Raw genomic sequence first — 20,339 nt, 5'->3', positions numbered from 1 at the left:
ATGATGTTCTTCACAGTTCTTATTCTTATGCATTGTTGACCCTTGTTTATTATTGTTTTATGACCTTTATGAAACAGGAATCTTCAAGAAAGCATGGATGGGCTTAGAACACTGCAGAGCACTGCAGCTTCTTAGATCTTTGTTGACTGGCAGATATTCATCTGGAAGCAGCTGTCAATACTTGCAGCACCCCTGATCCAAGAATCCTGTTCTTTTCATAGTATGACCTGCTATTTTGAAATTTACTCAAATGTGTTTCCCTTCCATCTTTACTCAAGCACGTGAGCATGCACGTATACACACACACACACACACACACACACACACACATTCACAGGAGCCCTTGGGAGCCGAATGCACGCCCCCCCTGATAGCAAGGATGTAGCCTGGTTTTGCTCACAGTTGCATTCTCAGTATCTGGCACTGCTAGGGCTCACAAAACCTTGCATGAATGAGTGAGGCACTTTGATCCCTCCAGTGAAGGCTGGCTTTGCTCTGCCTCGCCTCCTTTCTCATCCCCCCCCACCCATATTCCCGTTCTAAAGGCGCCCAAGAGGGAGGGGCCCTGTCCATTTCTTCGTTCCCTCCTTCGTAGGCTTGTCAGTTCATTCGCTAGTTCACTCATTCATTCACTCATTAGTACTCTCATTCCACGCCTCCGGCCTCCACCGAAGCTCCTGGCCTGCGCTCGCTGCTCCCCCAGGGTCTGACCTGACCCTCCCAAAACCCGGGCTTAGCCACGCCCCCTTCCCGTCCCGCCCCCTCTCTGGGCCAATCGGGACCGGCGGGCCGGGCAGGGCCGGAGTCGGGGCGGGGCCTCGCCCTCCCACTACCCACGGCGGCGCCCGCGGCTCCGGAAACGCGCCGCTGGGCTGCTGGGCTCAGCAGTACGCTAGCTGCTCCGTGGCGCTTCCTGCCACGCGAGGCCTGGGCCTCGCCAGCGCTGCTCCATCAAGGGCTGTGCGTCGGCCGCCGCCAGGCTAGGGTGAGCGTGCGGGCCATAAGAGGATGTGCGCGGGGCCCGGGAGGGTGCGCGAGGCCAAGATGAGCGTGCGGGCCGCAAGAGGATGTGCTGGGGACCGCGGATGAATGTGCGGGGCCCGGGTGATCGTTTGGGCCGCGGGAGGATGTGCAGGGGGCGGCCCAGGAGAGTGTGCAGAACTGGGGTGAGTGTTCCAGAAAGTGTGCGGGGGAGGGAGGGCAGAAGGCGGCCAAGCTTTGTTGGGGAGGAGCGTTTGTGTTCCAGCGGGAAGCTACTCTGCCCTGGGGCCAGCTGGAGAGGGGCACGGGTCCGAGATGGCGGGTATGGGGAGGCCGAAGGCCTTCCCGCGGCGGGCAAGGGGCGATGGTTAGGGGCGGGAATCGCTGGACGTGCCGAGGCCTACGCTGCTTTGGGGGTGACACTAAGGGATGGGAACCGGCCACTATGAAAAGAGGGAGATCTCCCGCCCCAAGCGCGGAGAAGGCCGACTGGAAGAGGGCGTTGTGTCGGGGAGTGTGTGTTAAAGGGCTTTTCCCCCCATCTGGGGGAGGGGCTGAGACGCTGTGCTGGGGACAGTTACTGCTGTACTGGGGATGGTTCTTGCAGGCGGAGTCCCTCTTTTCCTTTTAGGAAGGGGTCGAGCCTCGGCTTGGCAGGGAGGAATGAGGGGGTAGCCTAGAGCCCAAGGGCTGTGAGGGAGGGGGAGGGGCAGCCCTTGCTGGGTGAAAAAACGAGCCCAAGGCCCGGGATCTGAACAGAGGTTTTTCTGTCGCCCTTCTCGGGCTACATCTCCCTCTCCAGTGCCCACCACCAAACTCCTTTGCTGCCTGATGCTGGGAGGGATTGGGGGCAGGAGGAGAAGGAGACGACAGAGGATGAGATGGCTGGATGGACGTGAGTTTGAGTGAACTCCGGGAGTTGGTGATGGACAAGGAGGCCTGGCGTGCTGTGATTCATGGGGTTGCAAAGAGTCGGGCACGACTGAGCGACTGAACTGAACTGAACTGAACTAGTCTATATTTGGTTGATTAATTACATGTCTTTTTTCATCCTCCCCCACAACACAGTCGCCTGCGGCAGAAAGCCCGTGGTACCTTTCACCACCCCCCCCCCCCCCCCCCGCCCCCCCGCCCCCCCGCCCCCCCCCCCGCCACTGGCCCTCTTCCCAGAGGTCCCACTCTGTTCCAACTGACACCCGCCAACCAGCGTTGGCCCAGCTGGGGGCCATCAGCCCCCTCTAGACTCCTTGGTCAGTGAAATATTTCCTCTTCAACCTCAGACGTGACATTTTTCTTTTACCAAAGGATTTCAGATGGGCTTGCTAGAATAGCACCCCCTCTAGGTACTAATGCTGCCTCACTCCATCCCCCATCCTCCCTCCCCCTCTGGGCCTTTAAGTCGAAGCAGCTTGCACAGTACCTGGCACAGTCCCATCCATTCTCTCAAAATGTCTTAGGATCTGCATTTAGAATTCTATTGAACACTGATTTTCAGCCTTCTTTGGGTCAGAGACCCCTTAGCAAATCACTGCTGCTGCTGCTAAGTCGCTTCAGTCATGTCTGACTCTGCGACCCCATAGACGGCAGCCCACCAGGCTCCCCTATCCCTGGGATTCTCCACGCAAGAACACTGGAGTGGGTTGCCATTTCCTTATCCAATGCATGAAAGTGAAAAGTGAAAGTGAAGTTGCTCAGTTGTTTCTGACTCTTAGCGACCCCATGGTCTGCAGCCTACCAGGCTCCTGCGTCCATGGAATTTTCCAGGAAAGAGTACTGGAGTGGAGTGCCATTGCCTTCTCCTAGAAAATCACTAGAAAGTGTGAATTCCCTGCCCAGAAATCTGACAGTCAGCAGAGAGTGGCATCCCATTCAAGAGGCTCATGGGCCAGAAACCTGTCTGCTGAGCGCTGGAGGTGAGGAAGCCTCCAGATTCTAGATGGGCCCAGTGTTAACAAGGCACAACTCTGCATCCCAGTCTCCTGAGTGCTGGTTGAAAATGCAGATTTCTCATCCCCACCTACACCTGCTACTCTGCCCCTTAAGTCGTTAGCACACCCCAAGCCAGGGGTCTAATGCACCCGTCTAGCTCTGGCCCTAATTTGCCTGGGCTCCACAACTGGCCCAGGGCCCCTTGGTATTTGCACAGCATCCCCCATTCCCATTTAGAGTCATTCATATCCAGGACAGTGTAACTTAAATGAAGCTATACATACAATTTATTTTCATTTTCAGTAAGATAGCATGCATCTTCTTGGGGAAATGGGAACATAAACCTTCTCTCAATTAAGTACAACAAACACCACAAAATCCCCTTCTGGTCTACCTTCTGGCTTTTTATAGAAGGCAAAGAAAATGGAAACGTAAACAGAGAGGGGCAGGTGCCCAGGCAGAGTAAGAGAGGAAAACTAGGGAAGACAGAGACAGATGCCTCCCACCCACGCACACAGAAAAAGGCACACACAGACACAAACATCCCAAGAGAAACAGACTTTCCTGGTGAGACACCCTCTCTGTTGGCCCTTTAGGATTCATTTCTAGTAGCAGTGCATGTGCACATTACAGGGTGAGCCCAAATGGGTGTTGTGGCCACATCCTGGCCGGACGGGTTGAGAGCTCAGGCCCTTGGCATCCCAGAATTGCCTGACTTGGGTAGATTGGTGTCTCAACAGTGTATTCAGTCTCACAGCCTGTCCTTTGAACACTTGTGACCCAAAAAGACATGTTCCCGGAAGGTGTGCCCAAGTTCTGTCTTCCCAAATTATTTTAGTCCAACAGGTAGGACTTTACCTGCCTGAGCAATCACTCAGAATTGTTCTGAGATATGATGCCATCTCTGTATGTCTCTTTTGGGTAAGTCTGGATGTTTATAGACCAGGTCTGCTGGCCTTAAAGCTGGCCATGCTGTTAGAAGACCCCATGGGGATGCAAGGTGGTGAGAAGTATTATTGTGATTCTGGAAGCATATTTTTATATATGCCAGTGCTGTTGGACCATCTTTGTCCAGATATAGTTCTATTGATCTGAGAGCACAACTCAAGGGAGAACAGACATCCAATAAGAAGAATTGGGAATGCAAGTGATTAATAGGATGATTTAGGGTTAGGGTTAGTGATGGGAGAGGGAGCTGAAGGCACCTATCTGAATTAGATGATAGAAAGTGCAGTCTCTCGTGTGATCTATAAAGATTCCCTCCAGGGCATTTTTGCTGTGGCCCAGAACTGAATTGAATACCGTGAGCCACCTGTTATCTTCTAGGGTCTGGGGACATTCTGCTTCAGTCCTTATCTAGATGTTCCAAGGAGACCAGGTGCTTCTGGCACCCCTTCGAAGTTTCTGGAAGCTGCCAGTTCTAGTTTGTGTGGCTTTGCTCCCTCTCCCCTGCGCCCATTGCCCAGGGAAGGCTGGCACCTGCTGAGGAGGTAGCCTGGCCACTTGTGCCATGAAATCAGTCTACTGCTGATCTCTTAGGCTCAGAAGTGACCTTTCCTAGTAACGAGACACCCTCAATAGGGGTCCCGAGCTCCAAAGTGACCAGAAGACACTGAAGTGTTCCCTGCTTTTGTGACAAATGTTGGCTTTTGGCTCTATTAAATTCAGCTGTTAATTTCTGTTCTTTCAAATCAGGGTGAAATGATTGTTTTGGTTTTCAGTGTTTCTGATTGGATACAGAAAATTGGATTTAAATAAGTTGGTTAAAATTTACATTGCCATCTAAAGCACATATCAGGAACCTTTATTCACTGACATGAACTCTCAGGTTTTAGGAAGCATGATGTTTCAGAAATGTGTCTGTGAAGCAGCTGCAGAGTCTGTGGCACTTGGCTAGCTCCAGGGTGGAATCCACAGTCAACCTGATAGAGTCTTTATTCTCTGGGAGCATAGAGTTGTTAGACTACACTAAAGATCCTGCTTAAAGAAGAAAGATAATATTGTTTATATTAAGAGGCCAAGATTTGTTTTCCCAAAGTCTTTCTGCCGACTTCTCTTTCCTGGTTGGGCAAAGGAGTGCACTTACAAGATTTGGGTATGCTTGTCCATGGTGAGTGAAAGTGCCTCATGTTCAAGGTCAGGATCTCCCTGTGTATCCATCAAGTACACGACAATGGTTTTCATATTGTACCTAGAATCGATTTGATCTTGATTTCATAAGGTTCACCTTTAGAAGGCAGTAGACAGACATCTGTATGTGTCACTTTTGTCATGGAGTCCAGCTTCTTTTCCAGATTAGTTCCACCATTTTAAAGTGGAGTGGTTGGATGACATAGCTTCTGAATTACCAGATTGTTTTCAGGATTGATGATGATTTTATTTTTAACTGCTATGGATCATTTTTAAATGATCTTCCTTTGTGTCTCATAAAGGTTTTCCCCAATATACCTGATTCATTATGCAGAGTTTAGCTTCCTTTTGTGGATTCAGGGCTCACTTTTCCCCTCCCATTTTTATGGACACCTTTGAAATGGCCTCTGTCTATCATGGTCTCCATGTGTCCACAGTCTCTTGTCACTGTGGGTGGTGATCTGAAGTGCAGTTGGGTTAAGTCCCCTGGGCAAGCCTGGCACAGGAAGGGCCAGTCCTGTTGCTACACTGGAGAAGATAATTAACAATTCACTTGGGGGTTGTGTCTCCAAGACTTCATGCCAATTAAGTGAATACACTTTGGTAGGATCTGCTCAATTAAATGGGAACTTTTCAGGAGGACATGTTCAATTAAGCATCGGTGGCTTGGAAAATCATGAATGAAAGAATGACGTGTGTATCTGTTGTGCATGGGACTGAAAGCAAGTCCCCTAAACCTATACATACCATTAGGCTTCGATGACACAGTAGCCTGGCCTTTCAGTAAGGCCCAGTGTTGGGTATTACTTTGTGGCATATTACTTCTCTCTCTTCTCTGGTATGGCTCAAAATGCCTCAAATCTTGGGAGCTAGACCTTAGGCAATTTAGTTCACCCCTCAGATGTTTCTTCCTTCTCGGTAAAATGGAGGCAGTCACTCAGTTGTGTCCGACTCTTTGCACATTTAAAGGAAAAGTATCTACATGCTCAGTCACTTCAGTCATGTCCAATTCTTTGTGACCCCACGGACTGTAGCCCGCCAGGCTCCTCTGTCCATGGGATTCTCCAGGCAAGAATACTGGAGTGGGTTGCCCTTTCCTCCTCCAGGGGAATCTTCCCAACCCAGGGATTGAACCTGCGTCTCATGCATTGACAGGTGCATTCTTTACCAGTGTACCACTAGGGAAGCCTGTGAAGGGAGAAGCACAGTGCCAAATGCATAGTAGGTGCTCTGTTAATGAAAGTTATGTAATTCACCCCTCCCTCACAGGGTGTCACATGTCCACTGAGTGCTAAGAGCTACTGCCCCCGAATGCTGGGGATTCAGGGGTGGCCAAGAAAGAGAAGGGCCCTATCCTGTGAGAGGTGACATTTTCCCCAGGGAGAATCAGGTAAAAACAAGCAATTTCAGAGGGTAAGTTTTAGGTAGTGAAAAGTGTTATAAGTATGTGATGGAGCTGGAGAGTGAAGACATTTGGAGGAGGTGGCACTTGAGTGAGGCCCAAATTCTTCGAAGGAGCCACCTGAGGCAGGTTCAGAGGCTCTCGGGATTATTCCCTTGGTATATTTAGGACGGGATGAAAGCTGAGTGTCTGGAAGGACTGACTGAGACATATGGGTCTGGTGGGCTCAGCCAGGGCCTTGGAGTGGGTTAAAGCCTTAGGTCTCTGGCCTGAGGGTAGTGAGGCGAGGCTTGTAACAGACCATGTTGCTCAGAAGGTGAAGGTGAGATGTTCTCCTCTTCATTCCATTTGGCAACAAAACCTCAATGTCAATCAGAAGTGAATTTTTTAGAATGAACTATGTAAATAATCGATGACCAGTTCATTTTGTATTGGAAGCCAAGGTCAAACCAAATACCAAATGTATGCCAGAAAGAAGGAAGCCCTGCCCAGGGAACAGTGGGTTACAGAAGGCTTGGCTGCTGGGCACCTAGGGCTTCCCTCACACACTGGGGAGTCCCTTAAAGATGGAAGTAAAGTTTCTGTGGACTTTGGGGCCAAATGAAGCCTTCCCTCACAGCTGTCATATTGCTTATATCTTGGGGGGATGATCCCAGGAATTCACAATCCCATGGACCTGCCTCTAAGCTTTCTGGGACTGCCCACGCATTCCTGCCAGCCCTGCTCTGTTGTGGCTTGCCTGTGTGGGCACCTCAGGACATTGCCCAGCTTCAAGGACTATTCCCTCTTGTCTTCTTGGCTTCGGCCCTGTCTTCTCGCATGCTGAGCATCTTTCTTATCCAAAGTCTATTGAAATCTTTTAAAAATGTTATTCCTTTCCAGTTACTAAAGAAATGCAGCTTGGTTACTAAACATTCATGACAGAAACAGAAAGCTGAAGACCTTTCTAGACCTGGACTCTACCCCAGGGTGGTGCACATTGCAGTCTCAATGTGCTCATTAGCTGTGAGTCACTCTGTTTATTCCTTTTTTTCTTTAAAACTCAAATATATACTGTTCTTTCCCCTTCCTCTACAATCTGTGATTTTTTAATAAACAGTTACTGTCTGTCTATAATCTTGTTTGACGGAGGATTCAAAGTTTTGTAATCTGTGTATCATGCTGTATTGGCCACCTGTTGATTTTTTTTTCCTTTTCATTTACTTATTTATCTTTTGTCCTATGTTTTTTTTTTTCTTGTCCCTTACAACCTATTGATTTTGTGCTTGAGCTCTCCAGTTTTCTTCATGCTCTGAGTTCTAGGATTCTTCAGGAAGGTCTCCCTCTTGTTTTTATAACATTAGGATTACTGACACTCTTCATGTTGGTTATACTGTATTGTTTTCCATCCTTTTGCTTTTTTTTTAATTTTTATTTTTACTTTATTTTACTTTACAATACTGTATTGGTTTTGCCATACATTGACATGAATCCACCACAGGTGTACATGTGTTCCCAAACGTGAACCCCCCTCCCACCTCCCTCCCCATAACATCTCTCTGGGTCATCCCTGTGCACCATTACAGGATGATTTTTTATAAAACCTCAGAGCTGAAATTTATCTTTATAGATACTGTAAAAATTCCAAAATATCTTCTAGACTTCCCTTTTCTTAGTCTTACATATGTATTTATGAGTTTCAACTTTTATTTGACATATATTTTACTTGATTATTATACTGATACCTAATAAAGGAGTTTGTATTTTTATTTAATTTTAGTAATATTTTTTTAAAAAAATTAAAGAACAGGTTACTTTTAACCTATCTCTCTCTTTACATTTAAAGTCTTTAACTTTAAAATTGCTTGTAGACGTCTAGCACATACTTGAGTTTCTTTTTAAAAAAAAATACAATCTGATAATCTCTGCAAATTAATTGGTGTGTTTAGTCCATTTATATTTAACTTAACTATCCATATGGTTGTGTTTACATTTGCCTCTTGCTATTTGTTTCTGCTTGTCTTAACTGTTCTGTTTTCATTTGTTTTTTTAACCTACTTGAATTATTTTTTTAGAATTGTATTTTATCTCCACTACTGCCAGGCATCAGAGGCTTGGAGGGCTTCCTAAAGCACAGTCTTACATTTTATTTCTATATATGTTATAAACCCCAATTGTTGGTTTTGTTTAGTTGCTGAGTTGTGTCCCAACTCTTTTGCAACCCCATAGATTGTAGCCCGCCAGGCTCCTCTGTCCATGGGATTTCCCAGGCAAGAATACTAGGGTGGATTACCATTTCCTTCCCCAGGGGAATCCTCCCAACCCAGGGATCCTCCCAACCCAAGGATCGAACCTGCGTCTCCTGCTTTAGCAGGTGGATTGTTTACGACTGAGCCACCAGGGAAGCCCTATAAACCCCATACTACCTTACTATTTTTTTCTCTAAATGTTCAGCTTTCTCTTAAAGATGTAAAAGTGTTCTATATTTCAGCACATATTTACATTCCTGGTGTTCTTCATTCCTTTGTGATCCAAGTTTCCATCTGGTACCATTTCCCTTCACCTGAAGAATTTTCTTAAATATGTCTTACTGTGTGGATCTGCTGGTGACAGATTCTTTCAACTTTTCTTTGTCTAAAAAGTTTGTTTTTTGCCTTCACTTTTGAAGGCTACTTTCTCTAAATATCAAATTCTTGGTTGACATGTGTTTTTTTTTTTTCCCTTTAGCACTTTAAAAATGTCATGAAGTTTTTTTCTGACTTGCACATTTTCTGATAAGATGTCAGCAGTTATTATCTTTGCTCCTTTGTATACAACATCTTTTATTCTCTGGCTTCTTTAAGATTTTTTTCTTTATCACTAGTTTTCAGCGATATGATTATGATGTGTCTTAGTGTACATGTGTGGGGTTTTTTCTGGTTTTGTTTTTTGGGTGTTTGTTTAGTCTTGCTAGGGGATGATTAGGCTTCTTGGATCTAGGTTTTATCCAATTTAGAAAATAATAAATTTTAACCATTATTTCTTCAATTATACTTTTATCACCCCCTGCTTTTCCTCATCTTGTCAGATTCCAATTATATGTGTGTTAGACCACTTTTTGCTATCCCCAAGTCGGTGAAACACTGTTGAATTTTTTTCTTTCTGATCTTCATTTGGGATAATTTTTATTGCTAGGTCTTCAGATTTTCTAATCTTTGGGGGCAGGGGGGAGAAGGCTGTATCTAATCTGCTGTTAAGCACATCCAGTGAAATTTTCATTTTAAATGTTACAATTTTCACCTCAGTAAGTCCCATTCAGTTTTTGTTTTTATCATCCATTTCTTTCATTATGTTCCTGTTTTTCTTTAAATAGTTATACATTGTTAAACTAGCTGTTTTCCTTGTCTGTCAGCAATCATTTCTGGGTGTTTCTATTTTCCTTTCCATGAGTCACATTTTTTCCCTGCTTCTTGGCATTTACTTAATTATTTATTGGATGTTGAACATTGTAGAGATTATGTTGTTGAATGTCTGAATTTTGTTGTTTCACTGTGAAAAGTTAGACTTTGTTTTTGGAGGCAGTTGCTTGTGGAATAGTTTCATCCCTTCAAGCCCTATTTTTATGTTTTTCTAGAGCAGATCCAAGGTCACTCTGGCTCCAGGGATAAATCAGTCCTACTACTAAAGCATGGCCTCTCTGATTCTCCACTGAATACCCCAGATGATCACTGAGAACTCTATACTCTGGTTGGCTGGACCCTGAATATCTCCCTACCTTTGTGTGTCTTAGGAATTATTCAACTTACAACTTCCTGGTCATTGTTTTCCTAGTCTTTGTGAGTTTAATTGTATGCATGCATGGCTTAGTGGTTAAGAAAGACTCAAGGGGAATCTTGTGCAGATTTTTTTGAGCTCTTTTTTTCTGCATAGCTCCTTCCTTTCTGGAACTATGCTTTGCCTCAGCTTCCCTGAATGCTGGTCTGTGTTGATAATAAAGCCACCAAGCTCTCTTTGGTCCCCCTTTCCCTGTAATCTAAATCTGGAAATTGCCTCCAGAAGATATCTGGGACACTGATAAAGCTTATATTATTTGTTTCTCTTCTCTCAAGGATCATCATCCTGTGCTGCCTGCTGTCCAATACTTAAAACTGTTGATTCACATCTATTTTGTCCAGTTTTGTATTTATTTATGATAAGACATTAAATCTGTTCTTTGTTATTCCATCATGGCCAAAAGTGGAAGTCTCTGTCCATCCGTTTTAATATAACATCTAATTTTATGAAAAACTATTTCTGGAGTGCCTGGATTCTGTAGTCCTTGAGCTAGTGTAAAAATGCTTTCTTTTCATTTACCTATGAACCAAATTGACTTGATAGCAGAACAGAAACTGGGTTCCTGTTTCTGTGAACTCACTGAAGTGGGCGGTCTGTGATGCAGACATACCTGTGGTGGGCTCTGAAAGAAAAAGGCAACTTGCACATGTGGTTCAGATGTTTTATTTAGCAACTTAGTCTTTGAAGATCTTTTTTTTTTTTTTTGAGGTGTCTTTTTCCAGCTATTGTTCAGCTTTTCATTTTGTCAAATATATCACAGAAACGTTCTTCTCTGCAAGCTGTCACCTGATGAATTGTTTCGGTGTGGTAGAGTATGGACTTTTGAGGGCCTTACTGCTAGTCAGGAAGCCCTTGCTCCTGTTCCCTTCCCTTTAGTAGCCCAGTCTGTTTTTTTGTTGCCCCTACAAAGTTGAAAAAGATCTCTCACTTCCCACTTATTTTTTCTGATGTTCTTTTGGGGAACACTGCCTTCCTGTGCAGTGTGAGCATGAAACTCTCCAAGGCCTACTGCTAGGAGGCCTATGGCCTACCTGTCTCTGAGAGCCAGTATTCCTGCCACTGGCTTTCAGTCTGAGTTTGTCTTCTCTCTGTGCCTGGGCTAACATTCATTTGTCTTGTCTGGATTCTCTCTGGGCTGCCTGTATCAGTTCTCTGCCAGCCCAGTTTCCCCACTGTTTGGGATATGTTTTCTTAGGTATGTCCATGTTCTAGTTTGTCAGTCAACCTCTGTGCAAGAGAAGACTCAAGAAGATTTAAAACAAGTGAAAAGGAAATCACCAGTCTCATCCCACGGGACCCAGAGGCAGGGCTGCTGTCACTCGTGGCTCTTTCCACTTTCATTAGCTCCCCCTGATCCCCAGGGTCTGGCCCTTACCCAAGAAGTCAAGTCCTGTCCAAGTCCTTACCATTCCTGGGAAACCAAGTCCTGGCAGTGCCCCCTTGGAGTGCTTGAGGCTCAGATGAGCTGTGCCTCCCTCAGCCTAGCTTGGGAATCTGTCACTGCTTCCTGATTCTAGTATTGGTCTCTGCCTCTTGCCCCAGCATAACACACAACAGGGCCTGAACCCCAGCTGCTATCTTTCCTCCCTCTTTCTGCTTCTCTCCCCAGAGTCTGCCAAGGAATTGATTACCTACTGGGTTTATAATTTCCATCATCCCAATTGGGGAGCTGAGTTTCAGTACAGGAAAGTGATTGAGCTAACGTCCCTTGGGAAGACAGTGGGAGCCAGGGCCACAGCCCAGGTCTCCTGGCACATGGTCAGGCTCTCTTTCTAGGACTTCTTGAGGCTTATACTTAGATTTCCATGTTCGCATGTATACTTATTCTAGACTCTCACCTCTCATCCCTGGGAATTCTTTCAGGATTCGGTGACGTTTGGTAACATGGCACAATACCTCATCAAAGGGAGTGATTGAGGCTGGACCCTGAGCAGAGGACCTCAGCATATTGAAGAAACGTGGTATCTGGGTGAGTATGACCCCAGCCCTTCCACAAGATTTGCCACCAGCTTCATGGTCCTATGGAGCTGGGAGTGGGATAAGGAGGCACCTAACATAGTCCCACACAAGCCCAACTTCCAGCTTATGCTCCCTGGGAATGGGCTGTAAGGAAATACAGAGGGTCTGCTACACATGACCTGTCAAAGTAGCAGGTGTCCCTCCCAACTCATAATGGCTTAGAAATAAGTTAGAACAAACTGGCCACCATAATGAAATACTTTTTTAACCCACAAATTATGTAAGTTGTATGGGAACTTTATTGTAGTTTACTGTTGAGAGAGGCTTACATGGCAAGCTCCTTTGCACCACAAGGGGCTGCATGTGTGAGGTGGGGAGGCTCCTTAAGAGGAGAGACTGCCAGGGGTCAGCTTTGATAGTTATGGAAGGACCCCAAGTTCAGTGTGCAGACCTTAAGGAGAGTGGACAGGGGAAAGGGAGGATCCACTCCTCAGGAAGACGACCTGGTGCTCTATGTAGATAGACCCAGAGCTTGCTTCATCCAGCCCCTGGAAGGAGCTGACCATTGGGAAAGGCATTTGATATTAATGGATGACTTGCCTAAGGGAACAGCCACTCCAGCCTTTGAGGATTGAAAGCTTCCCCTTCAAAGGCCCCAACCTGATGTCATCTCTGGCTGCTGCTACTGCCTGTTTCTTTTTCCACAAGAAGGAGTTCCTGTTTTGACCCTCACCTTGGTCTCTCACCTGGAGCAAGTCAGAGCCATCCCCTAACGTGGATTGAGCTAAACATTCAGGTGAGTAAAAAATAAATTTGAAGAAATGTCAGGGCATCATGAGGGAGGCCCAGCTGAACCTTTGGAGAGGAAGCCACATGTTTTGGGTGTTGGTTGATCCTCAGTCACCTTGAGAGGGAGCTTCCAGCAACCAGGCCCTTATGCCCTTTATGTCTACTATCCTTATTTCTGGTTGGTAACCTCCTGCCAAGTGGTCAGCAGCTGTCTTAGGAGCAAAGTGATTGTTGACACACTCATTTTGCTGTGATTGTTCCTTCCTCCTCTTGAGACTGCAGTGTCTTGTGGTTTTCATTTCAGAAAGCATCTGGGCAACCCAACAGCCAATGATGGATGAAAATGCACAGTCACAGGAGATGGCTTCCACAAGCTCCCCGAGGGCCAGTGAGCCCAGCCCTGAGGTCAAACAGAACAGGGACTCAGTGGGGGAGGGAGGAAGCCCCCAGAATTTGCCTGTAGAGCATCACTTTGCATGTAAAGAGTGTGGGGATACCTTTCGGCTTAAGGTCCTCCTGGTGCAGCACCAGCGAATTCACAGTGAGAAGAAGGGCTGGGAGTGCGGCGATTGCGGGCAGGTCTTTCGCGGGGTGGCTGAGTTAAATGAGCACAGGAAGAGCCATGTGGCTGCGGAGCCCCAGCCGGGCCCCAGCTGGGTCCTCAACGGGGCCGTGGAGAAGAGGGAGCAAATGGAAAAGGAGGCGAAACCCTTCGAGTGTGAAGAATGCGGGAAAAGGTTCAAGAAGAACGCGGGCCTCAGTCAGCATCTGCGCGTCCACAGCCGAGAGAAGCCCTTTGACTGTGAGGAATGCGGCCGCTCCTTCAAGGTCAATACCCACCTCTTCCGCCATCAGAAGCTGCACACTTCGGAGAAGCCCTTCGCCTGTAAGACGTGTAGCAGGGATTTCCTGGATCGCCAGGAACTTCTCAAGCACCAGCGGATACACACCGGCCACCTGCCCTTCGACTGCGACGACTGCGGCAAGTCCTTCCGAGGAGTCAATGGCCTGGCAGAGCACCAGCGCATCCACAGTGGAGCGAAGCCATACGTCTGCCCCCACTGTGGCAAGCTCTTCCGGAGGAGCTCAGAGCTGACCAAGCATCGGCGGATCCACACTGGCGAGAAGCCATACGAGTGCAGCCAGTGCGGCAAGGCCTTCAGGCAGAGCTCCAGCCTCCTAGAGCACCAGCGCATCCACACCGGGGAGCGGCCCTATGCCTGCGGCGACTGCGGCAAGGCCTTCCGGGGGCCTTCCGACCTGATCAAACACCGGCGCATCCACAGCGGACTGAAACCCTATGAATGCGACAAATGCGGGAAGGCCTTCCGCCGGAGCTCCGGCTTGAGTCGCCATCGGAGGACCCACAGTGGAGCAAGACGCTGCGAGTGCAGCGAGTGTGGCCGCGTGTTCAAGAGGCGGTCGGCGCTGCAGAAGCATCAGCCAACCCACCACGAGTAGGCGAGGCTCGCGGCCCCATGGCTGGCAGCGGATTCCCGCCAGGGCCAGGTCCCTAGAGGGGGAGGGCAGAGTCAAAGGAAATGAACAGTTTTGTAATGCTTATATATTTTCTCTTCAGAAAGGTTGAAATCAATTTATACTACCACCAGCAATTTATAAAGTATCTGTGTTTCCCATTTTGCCTATCGAGAGTAGCTTTTACCATTTTGATTGATTTTGGCTGGTTTGGCCTCGAGTACCTTCAAGGTATTTAAACCCACAGGCCTTGAATCGGAGAATGAGAGAAGAGAAATCTGGATGTGGGAGGTGGAGCTGGATGGAGATGCTTGTTTTCCTCCAAGCTCCCCCTTCAGGGAAAGGGAGACCCAGAGCTATTCAACGACAGCATCTGTAGATTGTGAATCCCGACTTTCCCTAACAGAGCGATCACCCCAAAGTTTTTGGCCTACTTGAATTTATAAATTTTTAGGGTTGTAAATAGAATAATCAAATGTCTTATAATATTTAATTTATTAATTTAGTTATGCATACCTATTATAAATCACATGTTATATATAATAATATATTAATTTAGAAAGTATTCCTTTTTTGCCTGACTCTGCTCCATGAGATTATTTTATTCTAATTCTTCCTATGCATTTCTAACCACACTGTCTTCACCAACCTCAGAGCCCCTTTGGAGTCATCATTTTCAAAGCCCATCCAGTGGCTTCCATCTATATGAGCTGTGTGCCACGTAGCACTGTGACAATCCCTGCACAAGGCTCTCACTAGAAATCACCTCCCACAAGCCATAAGTACCTGTTCATGTAACATTAGAATGATGGTTGTCCTTTTTTAATTTGTCCTATAGCTCTACAATGCATCCACTTAAGGTGTTCCTTTTTTAAATGACCTCTAAAAGGCTTTTTTAAAAGCATTAAAAACTTGTCATCGTGAGCTCATACTCTTAAGAAGAAGCACTGAATATGAGTTACATTTCTTTTGTGTCCTTTTTTCTTAAACCAATTCAACCTGGTGACTTCCATGCATATCCAAAACTAGCATCGACTGGAATTTATTTCAGGCTAATGGGTCTCATCCTCAAGCAGGACTATTCAAAATCAAGTATTTGAGAGAAGATCAACATGGTAACAATAACGTCCCAAGGACTTAAGCATAAGGTGATGCCTCCTTTTGGGGAACAATAGCCTCTTTTGATATGGGGCCTAGATGGTACTTCTCTAATCCTCCATTTCCACCTCTGTAAAACGAGGATGATCACAGGACTACCTCCTAAGGTTATAGCAAGGACCGTGATGCCTCACCTGGCACAGAGGTACACACTCAGTAAAGTCATCTGCCATCACCTCCATGGTTATTGCTGTTGTTCTGTGACTCACTGGTATCTGAACTGGGAATGGACCCAGGGCTCCTGACTCCTAGTCTCATCTTCTTTCTCTCACATGATGGCTTAAAATACTGTTTCTGTTTGCTCGCATGCAGATCGTACGTGCATCTCCTTTGACCAGTTATCAAGTTACCTTTGAATATATTGACTTTATACAGCAGTTTTTTCTATATCAATTGTGATACTCTCTTTGCCAGTTTTATTGCTTTGCTCTTTGTAGCAGTTTTATTACATTTTTGTTGTGCAAGCTTTTGATTTTTACATATCCAAGCGTTCATTGTTGTCAGTTAAATCATGACTTCCATTGCTTCAGTAGTTAGAGATGATGACATTTTCTTCTAGATATTGAATTACAAATGAAAAGTTGAAAGTCCTGCCCCACCAGAAGGTGGATGTCCAGGTGGGCAGGCTGGATGGAAATGGGCCGGAGATGCAGGCTCACTCCTCATCCAAGATGAAGACTCTGCACAGCTGTGGGCAGTACTTGACTATCCAGCCTGGCCACCCAGGCACTCAAGAGGAATTTCCATCTTGGATTGGCCAGAACACTCTTGACTGTTCCTCAGCACAGCCCTGGCCTTCAGCAGTGGGGCGGGACCTCACTTATGGGTCAGGATCAATGGGACAGTCCAAAGTTGGTCTTGGCAGCAGCTGGCCAACCTTCCAACTCCTGGGAGCCTTGGCCATGGCTCAGCATGGATTCAGTGCCTGAGCAGCAGATCCACCCAACAGACATCTCAAACACGAAGACTCAACTGACTGATGGCTGTCACGTGGATGGTATCCTCTTCCTAGAGAGTGATTCTGGAACTAGAAAGAGGTCAGCAGTTTGGTGGCTTCCACTTTTGGTGACTAGGAGGAAATTCAACTGTGTGTTCTGCTGTCACCTCCTGCATCCACATCTGTGAGGGGGTGACAGAACAAAGGCTTGGAGACAACCCTGCCCCTCTGATGGCCACACCAGGCCTGGGCTGTGACTTGCCACAGCCTTGCCCAAGAAGGGCAGTTAAAACAAGGGTTCAGAGGGCAATGATGCCCTTCTGACAACAGCCCGTGTGGCATAGAAATAGAAATTGGTCATCCTGGAACTGAGCTCTCACTTTCAGCAGCCTCCCCCAGGAGGAACAGCAGCAAGGGCTAGCCAAGAACCTGGCCCCTGTAGCGTGACTTCTCAGCAGCTGTGCCTGAGATAGAGGGGGAGCTTGAGAGCCTGCCAAGGAAGGACACCCTTCTGACAGGCCCACTGGGGCTGGGAAGCAGGGTCCCACAGTGACCTTGTGACCTTAGCCAGAGGTACTCTGGAATGGCCCCCCCAGGTCACACCAGTGGCTCTCTGTGACATCTCCATCCTGACCCCCAGGCTGGAGAGAAGCTGACAGCTCTTGTTACATAGCAATTCTTTCTGCTAGGGGGCCTCAGTTCTTGCAGTAGGTGTAAATCTGTCTGAAATCACTACTTCCTGTCTCATCAGTTTTCTCTTTTCAAGCTGTTTATGACGTATTTGCTGCAACTGTCATTTGGTAACGAATGTTGGCGTCCATGGGGGCAAGTCTGGCATCGCAACCTGGAAGTAGCCTGCCATGTGTTGCCTAGGTTTTAGGAAGGATCTAGATGCAGTATTAACTCAGAACTTAGCATCGTCGACACCACTCCACTTGTCCCCAGCCAGGACCCAGCACCTTGGCACCTTGTCATGCCCTCCTTTCCTTTGTTCCACTCTCAGTTCTATGATTTTTCTGTCGAACAGACCGTCCGCCAGAGTGAACACATCTTTTCTGTCACTGTGTTTGCAGGTGAAGTCCATGCTCTTATCTGTGGCTTTAACGTGTGTCCTGTAGTTGCACCGAGTTCAGTGTTTGCCTCGGGTCCCTGGGGGAGGGGGTGGATTTCCTTGGACTCTCTAGGTCTACTGCTACATCAGATGCAAAATGTGATCAGACTTGCTGTCGTGTGTGCTTGTCTATGCATTTATGTATCTACCTCATTTCATTTTTCTTTCTAATCACATGTATTCCTTTTGCAAGGCAAATGGAGAGCAGGTTGGTTATGTAGAATGCCAGCTGTCCTTCAAAATGGGTCCTTTTCTTATATTCTGAAAAAAAAACCTTCCATCATTTTTATTAAAGTTTTGAATACTTGCTGAAATTTTCAGAAGAAAGTAACTGTTTACCACTTCTGTTGCTTAATAAGATGAACTGTGTGGATTAGTTGTGTCATACCCACTCTCCAGTTTCCAAAATGAGCCCCACCCTGTCCTGGTGGGCATCTCTGTTGCCTGGGGTTGCATTGCGCATGCCCAGGGCTGTGCCCTGTTGTCTGCTATGTGACCCCCACCTCATCAAGATCATGTTCATTCAACCAGAACTGAACACTTGACTCACGGGCAGTAACTGGTCAACAGAGCTGGAGACATGGACCAGATCTTTAGGGTTCTCTGTGAAGTGTAAATAAGAAAACAGAGAAGTTTCTAGTTTGTGCTGGAAGGAAGAGGGAGCCACCTGGGATTTAGTGGAGTTGCCCTGGTGGGCAGCACCAGCTTGAAGATCTATGGACTCCTGCTGGGCACCCTCAGAGAGGCCTTGACCCCAGCACTGCAAGGGAGACTGGCAGTTCCCTTCTGGGATCTCTGGCGACTGCCCTGGTCCACTTGTGTCCCTGCCGTAGACCCGCTTGACCTGAGCAGCTTGAGTAGGCCTCTGCTTTTACAGTCTGTCAAGAGCAATTGCATTTCCCTATTTGTCCACTTCCTGAGAAGAATCACATGGTTGGCTTTCCTCATGTCCTACCCAGCCCTTGTCCCCAGACCAAGCCCCACCTGACTGTTCTAAACACCTCTTTTCAATGTGGTATTCTGTTTGCTAACATGGATATAAATCTATGCCTCCCAGTCTCAGTGAGTTTGACCAATGATTTTTCTGTCTGGGCATTGTTCCTTTCCTGACCCCATGTTTGCCCCAGGAAATGAGTTAAGTCACTGCTCACCCTATTCTTGATTTTGGAAGTGGCTAGTTACTTCCCGCTACTTCCCAACTGTCATATCGGGAAACTGATAACTTCTGGGTAACTAGTATACTTACAATGTATAGTTCTCATTGCATCTATTCAGGTGGTTATTTTCTAAAGTAGAAATGGTCTCTTTAAACAAACATGGCCTTCAGTGTCACTTGCAGATCTGAGAACAGTTATGCCCTGCCCCAGTTCATGTTTTGGTTGTTGGCTCTCTTTGCTCATTCCTCCCCAGTCTCCTTAACTTGTCTGTTTTATGGCAGTTACTATAATCAGCCTTGCACTAGCGCTTTGCTCTCCCCACCCTCCCCAACCTGTTAGATTGTGAGCTCTTAGAAGACAGGGGTGGCCCTTCTTGTCTGATTCCCCTTCCAGATCTAGCACAGTGCCTTGCATCAAGTAGATTTCAATAAATATATGTTAAATGGCATTGGTTGTCCTTGACTTATTTCGTCAAAGCTTGGCTTATCAGTTCTTCCGTTTTTTCTCCACATTCTGGACTTCCAGCCCCTGTCTTGCCTCCCCCCATGCCCTGCAACTGCCTGCTGGATGCCTAGAGGAGAAGGGGGGATCCCTGGAGACAGAGAGTTGGTCTTCCTGGAAGTTCGAGCTGTCCCTTGGCAGAAGGGGCCTGTCATTTAGCCAGGTGCCTCCTTTCACCACAGCTGAGGCTCTCCCCTAGGTCTAAATTCCAGGTGGAAGCAGAAGACCAGCTTTCCCCTTATCTTCTCCCTCTAGGAATCAGAAGTGAGGCGACAGAAGGGGCTTTTGAGACTTAAGAATTATCCAGCCTCTGTGACCTGCATAGGAACAGGAGGGGGGAGGTCAGTCTTCTTGGTGCTCAGTGACTGGCCCCCTCTATAGTGTCCATTGCCTCAGAAAAGGCAGGCGACAAGGACAGGCTGCTGGTTCCCTGACCGTCTGAAATGCAAACAGAGCTTGGCCTTGGAGTCAGCTGCCCCATTCTGGAAGGCCAAGTGAAAAATGGGCTCCAGGAAGTGCGTGGGTTGGCCCCTTCTGGGCCACAATATGCCCCAATAGGAGAGAGCTGCATTTTGGAAAGGAGCATGACTCCACCTACCAACCTGGTCTCCCTGGAGGTGCACAGGCAAGGCCTATGTCTTCTTTCCCCCAGGTCCTCTCAATTACTCTACCCAAATGCAACTTCCAGGCAGGTGGTGTGATACTGCCTCACCCAACTGAGAGCCCAGCCATCTCTGCTTAAACCACTCATTTGCTTTGCTGGTATCATGATGTGCTTGCCACCAAGAATTTTACCTCTTTTTCCTTCAAACATGTGCAAGCTCTGTTCGGGCAAGCTGCCTTGTGCAAAAGTCAAGGTCACAGGTCCACTTGTTAAAAATGGGTCCAGGGAGAGGGGACAGGCTGGGGCTTTTATCTTGGTGTCTTGTGGGCCTCCAGTAGGAGATGGGGAGTGTTCATCTCTGCTCCTCTCTTAGTGCCTCTGCCTTCCCGAGCCCTGGAGCTTCTCTCAACACC

At 47.2% G+C, this 20,339-nt stretch overlaps 1 protein-coding gene across 8 annotated transcripts; it reads left to right on the top strand.

Moving 5' to 3' along the window:
• Window positions 1-857: 857 nt before the first annotated feature.
• ZNF275 (zinc finger protein 275) lies at window positions 858-19,269 on the top strand. 8 transcript variants are annotated; one of them, XM_060407823.1, is made up of 5 exons: window positions 858-985; window positions 7,325-7,447; window positions 12,098-12,203; window positions 12,905-12,989; window positions 13,287-19,269. In XM_060407823.1, exon 5 carries the CDS (start codon window positions 13,313-13,315, stop codon window positions 14,441-14,443), a length of 1,131 nt encoding a protein of 376 aa, XP_060263806.1. In that variant the 5' UTR covers window positions 858-985; window positions 7,325-7,447; window positions 12,098-12,203; window positions 12,905-12,989; window positions 13,287-13,312; the 3' UTR covers window positions 14,444-19,269. The 8 variants fall into 8 exon arrangements, with proteins under 8 accessions (XP_060263806.1, XP_042098490.1, XP_027818745.1 ...); XM_042242556.2 differs by having other exon boundaries at window positions 12,902-12,989; XM_042242558.2 differs by lacking the exon at window positions 858-985 and adding an exon at window positions 1,006-1,166 and having other exon boundaries at window positions 12,902-12,989.
• The last annotated feature ends 1,070 nt before the right edge of the window (window positions 19,270-20,339 follow it).

Source organism: Ovis aries, chromosome X (genome assembly GCF_016772045.2).
Source record: "Ovis aries strain OAR_USU_Benz2616 breed Rambouillet chromosome X, ARS-UI_Ramb_v3.0, whole genome shotgun sequence".
In the NCBI taxonomy this organism is placed as follows: domain Eukaryota; kingdom Metazoa; phylum Chordata; class Mammalia; order Artiodactyla; family Bovidae; genus Ovis; species Ovis aries.
Note: the sequence above shows the minus strand (reverse complement) of the source record. Positions and strands in the feature narration are given on the sequence as shown.

Coding starts and splice junctions, on each gene's coding strand:
- ZNF275 (XM_027962944.3), top strand. CDS start 13,313: ATGATGGATGAAAATGCACAGTCACAGGAGATGGCTTCCACAAGCTCC.